The sequence below is a fragment of the Aquarana catesbeiana genome, linkage group LG11 (assembly GCF_042186555.1).
Source record: "Aquarana catesbeiana isolate 2022-GZ linkage group LG11, ASM4218655v1, whole genome shotgun sequence".
Lineage (NCBI taxonomy): Eukaryota > Metazoa > Chordata > Amphibia > Anura > Ranidae > Aquarana > Aquarana catesbeiana.
Genome location: NC_133334.1, coordinates 218,745,018 through 218,760,260, shown reverse-complemented (window position 1 = coordinate 218,760,260; position 15,243 = coordinate 218,745,018). Strand labels below are relative to the sequence as shown.

Genomic DNA, 15,243 nt, shown 5'->3' with positions numbered 1-15,243 from the left:
TCACATAAAATCCGCTAAGAGGTGGAAAATTCCTTCTTGCTCAAACAGGAGGAATGGGAAGCTCCTAACAGGATTGAAGACGAAAAGAAAGACAAAAAAGGAATAAATGCCTCCACTGTCCAAAGAAGGGTCATGGTGAAAGAAAGAAATCCTTCCTTAATGGACCTGTTGGCAGAAGGTTTGCCTGAATGCCCCTTACATTCATTATCTATTTTTTGTGAGAATAAGCTCCTCAGCTTACATATAAATCAATCAGCCATAACTTTATGACTACCCACCTAATCTTGAGTAGGCCCCCCCTTTTGCCACCAAAACAGCTAGTCTACCACAAACACAAACTTGTTGTGTTCTTCAAACCATTTTTGCAGAATGGCAGGGTGCATTATCCTGCTGAAAGAGGCCACTACTACCAGGCAACATTATTTCCATGAAGGGGTGTACTTGGTCAGCAACAATATGTAGGCAGTAATTGTCCTGTAACATCCACATGAACAGCAGGATTAAGGTTTCCCAGCAGAACTTTGCTAAAAGCATCACACTGCCTTCATCCCATACTGCATCCTGGTCCCATCTCTTCCCTAGATAAGCGATGGAAACACACGCGCCCATCCACTTGATGTAAAAAGAAAATGTGATTCATCAGACTAGGCCGCCTTCTTTCATCACTCTGTGGTCCAGTTCTGATGCGCACATGCCCACTCTAGGCGACAGGTCAGCCTGGGCACGCTAACTGGTCTGAGGCTACACAACAACCTGCAGTGCCCAATTTTTACTGCTTTAAACACATCAACATCAAAGACAACATATTTATGTGCTGCTTAAGATATCCCACTGACTTTCAGATTCCACTGTAATGAGAATCAATGTTATTCACTTAACTTGTCAGTGATCATAAAGTTACGGCCGATCGGTGTGTATAAATATATATTTTAGCCCCAACATTAAATAAATATAATATAGCGCCAATCCCGGTATCCCCATATGGGCAGGAAGGGTATCGTAATGGGACTAAAGGGGTGGATAGGTAACAGATCCCACAGCTCAGTATTTATGGGGGAATGTGGCACCCCTGCTTCAGCTGAGTATACCCCTGAAGGGGTCTTCAGGGACTGGTTTACATCTGTGCAGCTCACCATTGCCCTGGAACTGCATAGCACCCTGTGGGCTAAACTGTACACACTGCACAACGTGCCGAGGAGTGCCTAACGCAAGATCCAGACCCCAAAGCAACTTCACAGGCCGGTCCCCATGTCCTTCTTGAATTTGACAGGATTCAGGTACCTTGGAGTGGATAGGGGACTGATCCAGAAAGCAGAGAAAGAGAGAGATAAAAAGTAGTGGGAAGAGCATCCATTACCTAAGGACACTAGCAAAAAATTTGAGAATAACTGTCAGTGGGAGGGCATACAATTGGGGTCCTTACAATTTTCTTTACCATTGTCTAATCAACATAAAAGCCTGTCTTCTAAGAATATGCCTGTGTCTTGTACTGTACAATTCAGAAACAGATTTCACAGATCCATGAAAACATTTGCACGACTCGGCCCGCTATTTTAGATAAAACACGATTTCCCCACCCCTTCCCAATCCTGAATCCTTCCCCCAGCCCGCTACACTACCCTTTACACTTTTTCTGAAACTTTTTTCATTAAACCAATTTTAAGCTAACCAAATTGTCACTCTTCTGACACAATTCATGATTTTGCATATCATACTGTATATTGTTAAAGGAACAGAAGAAATGCTTATTTTTTGAATGTGTGTTGAAAGTGAGAGACTTCTGTTTTAAAGTGGACCATGCAATGAAAAACAAGGTCCGCAACATTCCCAGAATCTCATCAGAAGAATGAAGCTTCAACCTCTCTTAGCTGCTACAGCCAAAGCTAGGGTGTAAAGTAAGGATTTTTAAACTTTCTCTACAGCCTTTTTTTTGGTCAATATTAAACCCAAACCAAATGTGTAAATATTTTGCAGCTTAGCAATCATTGGGGTGGCTGCATTAGTTTTTTTGCTTTTTTTCCTTGTGGTATAAAGGTTTTTCATGAATAAAAGCTGATCATTGTAAGGCCTCCTACCAGTGTTTAATGGTTTGTCTCATCCCTGTAAACGGATACATCTGGAAAAAAGCTTGTTCTTTTGAAAAACAGACTTACTGACTTGATCACCAGATGATAATAGAGGAAAGCCTAAAAAAGAAAACTAACTTGGCCATCATATCTAAGATGGTAAGCTGCAATATAATAAAAGTTTACTTTTGGGTTTAATACTGCTTTAAGGGAAATGCATCACGCGATTTGCATTGGTGGGGGTTCATTATGGAAAATCAATGACTTGGAATATGCATGCAGATCTAACTATTTTTGGTATAACCTGTTGCATGCTTATTCCAGGTCAGTACAGAGGTCAGTGGTGGCCAAGCAACTCATATTTGAAAACAGGAGGTTAGCAATGGCAGCCTCCATATTTTTCTTGGTGCACAATTGTTTTCAGGCCTTCAGTCATTGGTAAAATGCTAATGTTGGCCTACATAGTCCAACTGAAGATTAGTCAATGCCCTGAAATGGAATAAACATTTACAGCAGTCACATAAAACACATTTGCTCATCAAAAGACACTGTTTAATGACGCATTGGTCAGGGGATCTTATGGAGGAACCACTGATCCACCAGCACAAAATGAACCTATAGGAGCAGCTTGTAGCAATATTCTCTCATTTTTTTCCCACAATTAAAAGTAATAAAAAAGTCAATAATTGTACTTGTTGTATCAGTACTTATTCTTTTAACTGATAATGTTTTCAATCATAAATTCATAACAAGCACTGATGAGCTGAAGTTATTCTAAATTAAAAAAAAAACAAAAACAAAAAAAAAAAAAAAAAAAAAAAAAAAACAAAACACACACGCACACACACATACATTAAAAGTTGAATAAATTAAAACAACTGAGAAGAAATCCATGTAACTCAAGGGAGGACTGCAATCTCATCGGATCCATTCTGGAAACTCCCTGGAAATCCTGTCTCAGAAAACCATTGTCATTGACGGCTTTAGTAACTGCGCTGTGCCTAGAAAATGTCAACCACTCGTGTTTTAAGGCAGGTTTGGGGGCGTGGGCTCCATGTCCGTCTTCGGTTTCTTGACGCCTGGTTCCAGTTGACTGTGCGCTTTGCGAATGTGTCTGTACAAGTCCCCACTTTGTGTGTAGCTGCGCAAACAGTAACGACATTCATAGGGTCGCTCCCGTGTGTGCACTGTGGCATGCCGGCGGAGTGTATAGGAACAAGAAAATGTTTTACCGCATGTCTTACAAGTGGGCACATCTTCAGGGAAAAGAGGAAAGCCAGGATGTCCTTCAAATTCCTGTAAGTACATGGCCTCTGGGTGCATTGAGGGGGGCAGAAGACCTCCATAGTTTGGGTGGTGGCCACCTGGCACTGCAATCATATGATAAGGCAAGTATCCAGATTCCTCCTCTCCTTCTTCCTCCTCTTCATACCCATGTCGTTTAAATGCCCCTACCGCTCTCTCACACTCCTCATCAGATATTACAATGGCTTCTATCTTTACAGATACACCTGGAGCTGGTTGACCTTCACTCACAGTAGAACTACATGGACTAGAAGCAGCTGCCGTCTCCATTCCAGGCTGAGTAGTAGTTGTCACTGTCAGTTCAGATTTCGTACATTCCCTTTCTTCTCTTTTCCCCACAGGAGACCCTGGGCTATGTAAAGTATACCTTGATGTACCTGGGAGTGCCAAAACATTGCTGGCTAATTCTGAACTCTGCAGAAAGTATCTTGATGGACCAGGAGCAGCTGTGCTGCCTGTTGGCTCTTGAACTTGCAAACTGTATCTGCCACGTGCTTGAGCTCCTTGAATACTGCCCGTTGGCTCCTGCAAAGGGTATCTGGAAGTGGCGGGCTGTGATGCAGTGTTCACTGCTACTTCTGGACTCTGTAGGGAATATCTTTGAATGCCTTGCACTGCCACAACACTACCAGTGGGCTCCTGTAAGGGGAATCTGGAACTTCCTGTCACAGCTAATGTAGTTCCAGCTTCTTCCTGGGGTTGCAAAGAATACCTAGTAGTAGGTAACGTTTGACTGCTAGTGCCAGCATTATCCTGCCCTTGATGGGAATATCTGGGAGTACTTTGTGTGCTACCTGCAGGCTCCTGTCTCTTTGGCGAGTTTCTTGAAAGTACTATCTGTCCATTAGAACCTGTATCTTGGCTCTGTGAAGTGAATCTTTGTGCAGGCGATGTAAGTGTACTTTCTACAGCCTCTTGCTGGGGACATCTTATGGCTTCTGAAATATGTTCATTTCCGGTCCTCTCCTGTACCTCATATCTCGTGCTTCCAGCAGCCTCCTGATTACTAGTTGAGAGCTGTTGCCCCTGACACTTCACACTGCCAGTAACAGGTTCAATACTCACTGTCCCTTCCTGCAATTCAAATTTAGAGCTGGCTTCTAAACCTTGACCACTTTCATTCATGTTCTGTACTTCAAACCTAGAAACCCCTACTTTTCTCTGCATAATACCAGATGCTTCAGGTTCCTGATACTTTATACTTCCTGGTAATTTTTGTCCATTTCTTTCTGTCTCCTGCTTCTGATACCTGCTGCTTCCTGCTACTTCCTGCAAGTGATACGTTATACTACCAGGCATTCTCTGTCCATCCCCTGCTATTTCTGGTCCTTCATATTGCATAATTTTGATATCTTGCCCCTCATAGCTTACATCTCTGCCATCATTCTCTACTCCCAGGCAGCCAGTTCCTCCTTCTTCTTCTCGGCGAGTGCTATCTGCCTCAGCAGGCGCTCGACCTTGCAGACGTTTTTTGCATACCCTCACAACCTCATCCATGTGCAAATAGCTAGCTGCTGCCAGAACATCTTCAGTGGGAGCCTCCTGAAAACTGAGTCTACCACAGTACATAAAGCTGAGGAGCAAGGAAAAGGCTGGGGCTGTAACAATCTGGCTGTTTAGGGTAAGCTCTCGTGTGTCTGGTCTCTCTCGGTATGACATATGGAAAAAGGGACTACATGAGGCAAGAATGGAACGATGTGCCAGGAAGCGCGCAGTGCCCACAGATATTTGGCAGTCACAAAGGAAACCCTGCGATTGCTGGTCTCTAAGATTGTGAAGTATGCGGCGACTGTGGTCTGGGAAATCCATGGCTGTAACAAAGAAAACACATGTAAGCACGCGAAGGACAAAAAGGAGCAACACATGAGCAAAGATACTGGGCCTTCAGTAATAAATGTCAGTGTAGTCATAAAACCTAGCCAAATACTTTATTTAAACATAAAAAAAAAAAATCAAAGAAAAAAAACAAATGGAAACTGATGAGTTTGTATGGGCACAGACACTTTGTTTTCAGACGCTTCTAATTCCCAGCGTTCATAGTGTGTATGATATCGTGGACTGCACTGCAGTCAGAGGAACCATCCAGTTAGAGTAGATAAGAGTGTGCACAGCTTTCCATCTGCCATGAAGAGATTAAAAACTATATTTAATATATGTGATATTTAAAGAAAACGTGGCATTTAGTGTGGATGCTAAAACTTTAATGGGGTGTATCTGGTTGCGGGGTGGTTGGGTGGGAGGAGAGAAGCAATGGGTTTTTTTGAAGCAGTGTGAGTGATTTTACTAGCAAAATATGTTTGTCAACATAACTACAACTACTACTATAAATAAATACACAAATAAAAATAATCATAAATAAATGAATACTATGTAATAACAAATACATAAATAATTAACCCCTAAAAAATAACAATAATAAACACCGTAACACAAAATCAATTATTATTTATAATAATGTTTTTTTAAGTTAGGGGTTAATTATTGCATAATTTATTATTTATGATTTTTAGTCATTTGTGTATTTATTTTACATTAATTTATTCATATTACCATTTTTTTTTTTATTTCTGCATGCATTTGAGCAGAAAATTGCACCAAACCGCACAAAAGTGCAACTATCGCACATTTCCATTAATTTCTATGAGAATACAAACACCAAAAATTCACACATCTGCCCCATTTGAGCTCCAGAACTTTTTTGAGCTTCAGGCGACTTGGAGTGGAAATGTGGACCAACTCCACAGAATCAATTTTTTTTTTTTTCTCCCCCAGCGATTTGGAGCTTTGAGCTTCAAGCTACAAAATGCTGAGGTGTTAATGGGGCCTACACAATTGTGTTGATTCTGATATCATAAAAATCATAATAAAATAAAAAAAAAAAAAAAAAAAAACACAAAAACAACAAAAAACAGAGTTCCACCCAAAAATGGAACTTCCGCTTTAAGTACTGATGACCCCTGACATGCCACATTTGGTATGTCATTTTTTTTGGGGGGGGGGTGGGCGGTTACCCAGTTTTGGTTTTGACAAGCACCCAGCTCTCACTTCCTCCCCTGGCGCGGCGGCGCCGGAAGGAAGTTCCCCTCTCCCCCCCTGCAATCTTCTGGGACAGATCACAGGTCCCAGAAGATTGCCCAGCACAGCATGGTTCGCGCATGCGAAGTGCGTGCCCGGCTGTGAAGCCACAGCCAGGTGCCCACAGTTACAATGCCGGCGCCGCGGAGAAGAGGGGGGGAGGAGCGAGGCTTTGAGCACCCACATCGCTGGGACGTGGGACAAGCGAGTGTCTATTAAAAGTCAGCAGCTAAACTTTTTGTAGCTGCTGAGTTTTAAATGGGCCAAACTCCACTTTAAAATGGTCCATTACGTGTACCCTACTGGTTGTTGGTTACATGTAGCCTCTGACAGCTGCATGTGAGGAATAGCAGTGAAACTGACATTCGGGGCCCAATCACAGTGCTTACAGAGGGTCACTCGCTGTTCAGCTCTTCCATTCAGCAAACATTCTTTTCAAATACAAGGCGCTCTGCAATTGGACAAATAGCATATTTAAATCATTATCCCTCTTGTCCAAAGTGGGGGAGAAACCTCAGGGTGAAAGTAGTAAGGAAGGAGACCCCCCCACCAAAGGTGTCCTTCTATTGCCCCAGTCTTATGTTGCCTGACTTCTGCAGAGGACAGTGGAGACGACCGGACGGGGGAGGCTCCTGCAATTAGCACAAGACCTAGGAGAAATAACCTGTGTGTTGATCCTGTTGGTCCAGAGGAAACACAAGAACTGAGGCATGCAGGTATGCTGTAACATTTTATAATGCTGATGTAATTTTTTAGGCCCCTTTTCACACATGCGGACCATTTGTTTCATCAGTTCAGTCACATTTTTTCTCATCCTTTTTTGCAGTTAACATCAGTCTCACATCCATTTTCATTTCCGTTCATCTCCATTTGTCATCCATTTTTCATCTGCTGTAATCTGCTTACATCCTTTTTTCGTCCAATTCGTTTTTTTGACGGATGAAAAACAGGGCTTTGTTCCAAAAAACGGATGCTGACGTAAGCCGATGTAAATCTATTTACATCGATTTTTCCATAGAGATGCATTGATGTCCATTTTTCATCCAGATGAAAAACGGACAAATGGTCGGCATGTGTAAAGGGGCCTTATAATGGTGGACACTGTGTTTTCTGTTTGCAGGTGGGAGGAACCCTCTCTAAGATGCTGTCCTGGAAGACGACTTGAGAAATCATGATCCCCTTGTGCAATCACAAAATGAAAAGAATAAAATACGTTTTTTGAATAGAGGAGGTATACAGCGAGTGCCCCCCTGTGAGCACTGTGCTGTGAGTTTCAATGCTGGAACTTAAAGCGGAACTAAAGCCTTCTATCCTTCATAGCCAAGAAAGCTGCCATTTTAGCGTCTGTTTGATCTGCAGTTGCCATAGTGTTGTTATTTTTTTCTGTAGCCAGCAATGCTTTTCTAAAATTCAAATTTCACTTACTTGCAACCATGGCAACAGACTTCTAGAGGTTTTCTGTTCACAGCTTGTGTACAAAATGGCACAAGAAATGTTATTATCTGCTTGTGTGATTACCTTTTTCTCCCCAGTCTTTTGCGTAAAGTCATATCCAGTTCATTTTTAAGCTTTACTTAAAAAGAAATTGTCATCTTGCTCATGCAGGGCAAAGTGTAGACTTCTAACGTTTGCAGAGATACTATCAAACAACCCCCTTATACTCACCTTACCTGCGCTCCACTGCAGCCCTTTGCTCCCCTGCAGCTGGTGGAAATACAAGGTCTTCTTGGTATAGGGGACCTGCTCCCCTGTAATGTGTCAGACCCTAGCAGTCGCTCACTAGGCCCAAGCACTGAAACAAGTCTGGGGGAGTGATGTCACCCCTGCCCCCCCTTCCTGCCTGGGTTTCTGAAACCGCCCTGGCTGTGGAAGAGAAAGGGAGGGCAGGTAAGGTATGTATATGGAGGTGGGAGGATGCCATTTCTAAAGACACTGTAGTTCAAAGCGGAAATTATAATGGTTTGGGTCAGTGTTAACACTTCGGTTTTAAAAGTAGGCAAGTTATTATAGCGATGTTTTAAATGTGCTTTTCATGATTTATATAAAAAAAACAAAAAAAACAAAAAACTTTGAAATATTTATAAACTTTAGTTTACAATACAAGATGCAGCCATGACACCGGACACTATCTGCTCTCACGTTCAATGTCTCTGCCCAGCTGAAACACCATAGAGTGTCATATGAGTAAAGGAGGGAGATGGTTGCTTCACTCCTCTGCCTCATTTAGCACTTTGCCATGCTCCATTTAACTCTGTAAACAATTCTTTTCTTATCAAAGCAATAAAATTAGCCTAGTGAAACTATAAAAAAAAAGGCCTAGAACTGCTGTAATATAAATTATTCATATGCAATATTGTATAATTATCGGTTAAAAAAAAAAAAAAACTCAAAGTTTGGAAATGTATTCTGTATTTATTATACAGCGTTGTTTTTTTTCCTTTCAACAAAAGTGGCCTTTCAGTCGGATCTGTTGGATAGTTGTGTGGGAATATATCACATTTAGGGCACAGCGGTGTATCTCTCCTGCCCAGTCAAAGAGATTAACAGGCGTTCGATAGGTCCTATGTAGAATAAACAGCTGTGAGAGGCACAAAGGGAGGTTACCAGAATTGATTCTAGAGCCATGTCCCACTGATCACCATTAATTTCTCCAATATCCATTACCCAGCGGGCCCTGCATTTCAGCTTAGCATGGTCTTGGATAGACAGTAGTTCCAGGTAAATACGGGAAATTAAACCTTTACGGGTACTTGACTGCAGGAGTTTGGTCACCAGGGCTGAATTAGATACATTCAAACTGAGGGTGCGTTGCTGCACATGCAGCGCATGTCTAAACTGAAGGTATTGGTAGAATTGTCTAGGAGATAGCGAGAATTTGTTACACAACTGGTTGTATGCTTTCAGTGTAGTACCCCTAAGGCTCGGTTCACACGGGGGCGATTTGTCAGGCGACCTAGCCGCCTGACAAGTCGCCTCCCGTTCTGTACAATGGAACCGTTCTAATTAGAGCGACGCAAGTCGCTCCGACTTAGAAGAAGGTTCCTGTACTACTTTGGGGGCGACTTGCATAGACTTCTATACAGAAGTCGTCTTGCAAGTCGCCCCGGCAGTCGTGTGCAGGTCGCCTCGGTGAGGCGACCTGCAAGTCGTGCCGCGTCTAGTGTGAACCGGCACTAAGTACCTGGGAAAAGAACCAAATACCCTTCTGCTGCCAAGTTGAAAAACCTATTAATTTACAAAGCTCAGGAAAATCAGGGTTGTGCTATATTGGGGTAAATTCCAAATGGCCAGCAATACGTACTGCCTCTTTTAAGGCTTTCCATACCGTTTGAAGGAGAACTGATGTAGGGGAAGAAGAAGGTAGGCTTGGTAGATCTATCTCCAAATGAGAGCTAGCAAGCAAGTTGGGGTTAAACTGGCTTATCAGTTTAGCTACAGGGTCTGGGGTGTCACCCCGTCCCTAGCCAGCAAGTTGTTGCATTTGTGATACCATAAAATACATCTTGGGGTGCGGGACTGCTAAACCCCCTCTGTTCTTGCAATAATGCAAAGTGGTTAAGCTGATACGGGCCTTTTTCTTTCTCCATATAAGATCTCCGAATTGAGAATCTATAAACCACTTGTTTAGATATCCACATAGGGGAATTATGGAAGATGTACAAAAGTTGCGGGCCCAGACCATCTTTAGTAAATTGACTCGGCCCACTACTAACAAGGGAAGTTTACACCAACTTAAAAGAATTGGCAACAGCAATTTGATTGGCACAAGTCGGGAGAGGTGCTCCTATTGGGTCAAGGGGCATAAGGATAGATTTGGACCAATTTATTGTAAAGTGTGTGGGAATATATCAAATGATACTGATATTTACAGATTATGTGAACACCAAGGTTTACAGATTATCATGTACTTATGTGTTTATAGGTGACACACACACTATGGTCTAAATGACACAGAAGATGAAACAGGGATATCCTTAAGATCATAGCAACTGGTTAGATTTCACGTTTGCCATGTACCATGTTATTTCAAGTGATTTTAAATGTGATTGTAAACGTGATTGTAAAACAACCCACTCAGTTTAAGAAAGAAATGAAAGGTAAAACATTATAAATAACTTGTTTCCCTTTTTTATAAGGGAGCACCCTGAGGACAAGTCTGATCTTTGGAGGAGAGCATTTTTTTCACCTATGTTCGACGCAGTAGTATTACTTAACGTTTTATAACCGTGTCTTACATTAGTTAACTTTGGTTCCTTGACAGTGAGCGTCTCTCTCTACTATTATCCGTGGTATGTTTGAATGCGCTCAGCCGTGCAGATATATTTAATGCATTGTTCGGTGCCTTATGTTTTTATACTGTATATTGTATCTGTATTAGAACTCTGTTAGCAATATTATCTGCTATGGAACAGCACGCCAACACAGTGAACCAGTTCTATTCTGATTTACTAAGTATACTGTATATTAATACCGTGTCATTCTTTCAGGTCTTTTCCTTTTGGCTCTCTGTTTTTTCGTGCTGCCCATTTTCCTGTGAAAATTTGGTTTCCACTTTAGTCTGAGTAGATATGGGAGGAGTTTCTGGGGGTTATCTATCCCCTAATTGGTTTTATTTCACTATAAATATTTTCAGTCTGAGTATGGTCACCAGCTATGATTAAGCATCTATATTGATGTGAAACACATTAGCCTGTCTGTACCTTTCATCTCCATGATGTAAGAGATTTTGGATCTTCTACACTGTTTTGCCACGAATAAAAGGTGTTATTCGGAGTGCGGCCGTTCAGCTGTTTTCTTCAATTTTCTACATTGGAGGAGAGCAGGCTGAGTTCCCAGCACTGCTAGAGAACTTAGCACGGTGTGTTCTCCCGTTATGTGTGGTCAGGTTTTAATAGGAAAGCAGACTGACTGGCAGGAACACCAGGGATTTCACACAAAGGAAGCAATACAAAGAGAACAGGATCCTTTTTCATACAAGTACATGGTACAGCAGGCACATATCGGGGGCATGAAATGTTGGGGTTATATACTCCTTATATATATGGGAGGGTATTTACTACAGCAGTGAGCATTATCAAGAAAATTGTTTCTTTCCTCCATTGTCTATGTATTACATAATGTTCAAACATTATATGTCAGTGATGTCAATGTTTTGGAGCTACATTTCCCATGATGCTCATGCACTCTGCAGTGTAGTTGAGCATCATGGGAAATGTAGTTCCAAAACATCTGGGGTGCCAAGGTTCGCCATCACTGTCCTATGTTGATATCCTCAGGGTATTCCCACTGTCCAAAAGCATACTGGTAAGTTAAAAAAAAAAAAAAAGAGAGAGGGGGGGGCGGGGGTAGACAGAGAGAGAGAGAGAGAGAGAGAAAAAGAGTGCACGAGAGAAAGCGAGCAAAAGGGCAAGAGAGAGCGCGTGAGAGAGATCGAGCGAGAGCATGACAGAGAGCGAGCGAGAGCACGAGAGAGAGCACGAGAGAACGAGCGAGAGGTAGAAAGTGAGTGCCCATGCTGATCCGTGACCACTGCCAAAAACACCTACAATGGGCACATGAGCATCAGAACTGGACCATGGAACAATGGAAGAAGCTGAAACAAAAACATAAAAGGTATGGTGCTTACATGCCTCACAAATAATGATAAGGATATAAATAGCGCAATAAGAAAAAAAAAGGAAAAGAAACAATAATAATAATAATAATTATTATTATTACTACAACACCAAAAACTGTGATACAATAATCATCAAGCTGACTCTTCTAATAGAAATATTCCACGGTAGGTCAAGCAGCGTATTTTGGCCCTCAAAGGCTCTTATCCATTTATTATTGATCCCACACATGTTCTAATTTTATAGGGGGTTTGAAGGAGAAAAATGTTTTACTTTGAAATTCCATTGAAATGAATTTTCCCCTTTATATGGGGGATTTCTCATCCCTCCCTTTTTTTTTTATAGTTTAATAATTTAGAATTACCCCATGCCTGTTTTAGAATTTATCGATCTTATAGAATATATATCTTTTGGTAACCTTATATTTAAATATATATATTTTTAGTGGTTTAACAGATCATAGGCTGGGTCCCCTGTAGGATTGTATTTAGCCCTCTTTGAGCAGTTGTCATGGTTATGCATAAATGTTAGACTATAAATTATATTTACCACTAGATGGAGATCAAGAGAAAACAAAAAAAAAAAAAAAACAAACAACAAAGCCCATTAGGATTAGGTATTACATTTAGATTAGGTCCATCAAGAAGGGAGAATTGTGCATTATTGTATGAGAATTATATTATGGGTTTCAGATAATGTGTTTTTAATATGTATTTTATTTAGGGTTTTGTATCTATGGAATACATGGCTTGTATAGGACCCATGATTTAGTAGCCTATACAATAATACATGTATCTTCAATTGTGTGGGGGGACAACCAAGCAGAGCAATCCTTCCATTATAAAAAAAAAAGCACTTCCTGAAAACGTGGCTCTGGTGAAACATACATAGGAGCGCAGGACCATCACTTTTGGGTCCTGTATGAGGTCACATCCAGCCTAGGATCCAGGCATGGAAGGCACGCTGGCTAATATTAGGCGTGGTGGGGCGAATACATCCATACAAGCTGTATATACTGGTGTTTTTGAATGGTGTCTCCTGCTTGGTTGTTGTACAATTGAAGTGCCATTAAACTGGAGGAAGACATTGGAGAGTATTCCAAAGTGATAAGAGCCTCTGAGGGCCAAAAAGCGCTGCTTGACCTACCTGAAAAAGGGGGTCAGACACCTCTGGTGAGTGTACATGTACACTTTTGAGCACAAGTGGTGAAGGTGTGGAATATTTCTATTAGAAAAGTCACTTTGAAGATTATTGTATCACAGTTTTTGGCTTTTACCACATTGGACTCTACACTCTCTATTGTTTTTTATCACGCTATTTAGCTTACTTGTTTATTTTTAAAGCATGTAAGCACCATACTTTTACATTTTTTGTTTCATTGCAAAAGTGGATTGTTTCAATTAAAGGGGCAGCTGCATGTGCATATATATTAATTATTTTGCTGTAACTGGTTGTCTTTTCACAATTTAGGCACCTTAAATTGGTTTGGTATTATTTTTCTAGATTTCACTACGCTAGTAATGTAAGAAGGTGGCCTGGTCTGATGAATTCAAGAATGTTTCAGGAACAAAATAATGAGGTTGAGGTGTTGACTTGGCCTCCAAATTCTCTAGATCTCAATTCATTGAGCATTTGAGAGATGTGCTGGAAAAAAACAAGGCCAATCCAAGGAGGCCCCGCCTGGCAACGTAGAGGACTTAACCACTTGCCTACTGGGCACTTTTACCTCCTTCTTGCCCAGGCCAGCTTTCAGTGCTGTCGCAATTTGAATGACATTTGCACGGTCATGCAACACTGTACCCAAAAGAAATGTTTATCATTTTTTTCACACAAATAGAGCTTTCTTTTGGTGGTATTTAACCACTTCAATGCCAGACACTTTCCCCCTTCTTGCCCAGAAATATTTTCAGCTTTCAGTGCTGTCCCACTTTGGATGACAATTGCGCGGTCATGCAACACTGCACCCAAACAAGATTTTTATCATTTTGTTCCCACAAATAGAGCTTTCTTTTGGTGGTATTTGATCACCACTGGGTTTTTTTTTTTGCTAAACAAATAAAAAAAGAAAAAAAAGGTTTTCTTTGTTTCCGTTATAGAATTTTGTAAATAAGTAGGTTTTCTCCTTCACTGATGAGGCTGCACTGACAGGCACGGATACGGCGGCACTGGTGGGCATTGATAGGTGTCAATGATGGGCATTCATAGGCGACACTGATGGGGAGGCACTGGCAGGCATTACTGCTGGGCACTGATTGGCAACCCTGGTGGTCCTGGGTGGGCATCCTCGGGGGGCTGTGCTGATAATCAATCAGCGCAGACCCCCCCCCCCCCCGTCAGGAGAGCAGCTGATTAGCCCTCCTCTACCAAACCAAACCAAAAATATGTAGAAGAATACGTATTGGCCTAAACTGAGGGAAAAAAATATTTTTGGGGATATTTATTATAGCAAAAAGTAAAAAATGATGCGTTTTTTTTCAAAATTGGGGTTTTTTTTTTTTTGTTTATAGCGCAAAAAATAAAAACTGTTGAAGTGATCAAATACCACCAAAAGAAAGTTCTATTTGTGGGGGGGGGGGGACGTAGATTTTGTTTGGGAGCAACGTCGCACGACCGCGCAATTGTCAGTTAAAGTGACGCAGCGCTGAATCGAAAAAAGTGCTCTGATCTTTGGCCACCCAAATGGTCCGGGGCTGAAGTGGTTAACCAATCGATTTTTTTTTTGTATAATTCTCCTTTAAGGGGGCATGGCAAGGGGTGTGTCCTATGCCTACATACATTGGCTAATAAGTGTCCCTCGTTCCCATCTCAAAAAGTTGGGAGGTATGGTAGTGTTATGGCTGGTGTGTGTGTGTGTGTGTATATATATATATACACACACACACACACACACACACATACATACACTAGTAAGTGTCATAGGGTTATGTCGTCAGTGCTTACCTTGACTGTTTGGGTTATCTGGGTGTTGTCAGGCTTAGATTGGTAAGGAGGTCACTTTAGATGAGATTTGCTCCACGTTGTCACTTTATTTGGCCCACCATGACCAGCTAGGTGTCGGGGACCAGTCACATCTTCTGTATCACTAGGAATAGACAGACATTTGATAAATATAATGCTCAGGAGATACACACAGTATACAGATCCAATGTAACATGTATCTATGACAGAAGAACATCCTCCCT

At 41.5% G+C, this 15,243-nt stretch overlaps 1 protein-coding gene across 4 annotated transcripts in view; it reads right to left on the bottom strand.

The window, feature by feature from the left end:
* Window positions 1-2,226: 2,226 nt before the first annotated feature.
* Window positions 2,227-15,243, bottom strand: part of ZBTB3 (zinc finger and BTB domain containing 3) — a 13,612-nt gene continuing 595 nt past the window's right edge. For all 4 annotated transcript variants that reach the window (XM_073605323.1, XM_073605327.1, XM_073605326.1 and 1 more), the window contains exons 2-3: window positions 15,002-15,143; window positions 2,227-5,182 (exon numbers count right to left, since the gene is read on the bottom strand). In XM_073605323.1, the coding sequence (XP_073461424.1) occupies window positions 3,093-5,180 (2,088 nt within the window). In that variant the 5' untranslated portion in view covers window positions 5,181-5,182; window positions 15,002-15,143 and the 3' untranslated portion in view covers window positions 2,227-3,092. The remainder of the gene's footprint in view (window positions 5,183-15,001; window positions 15,144-15,243) is intronic.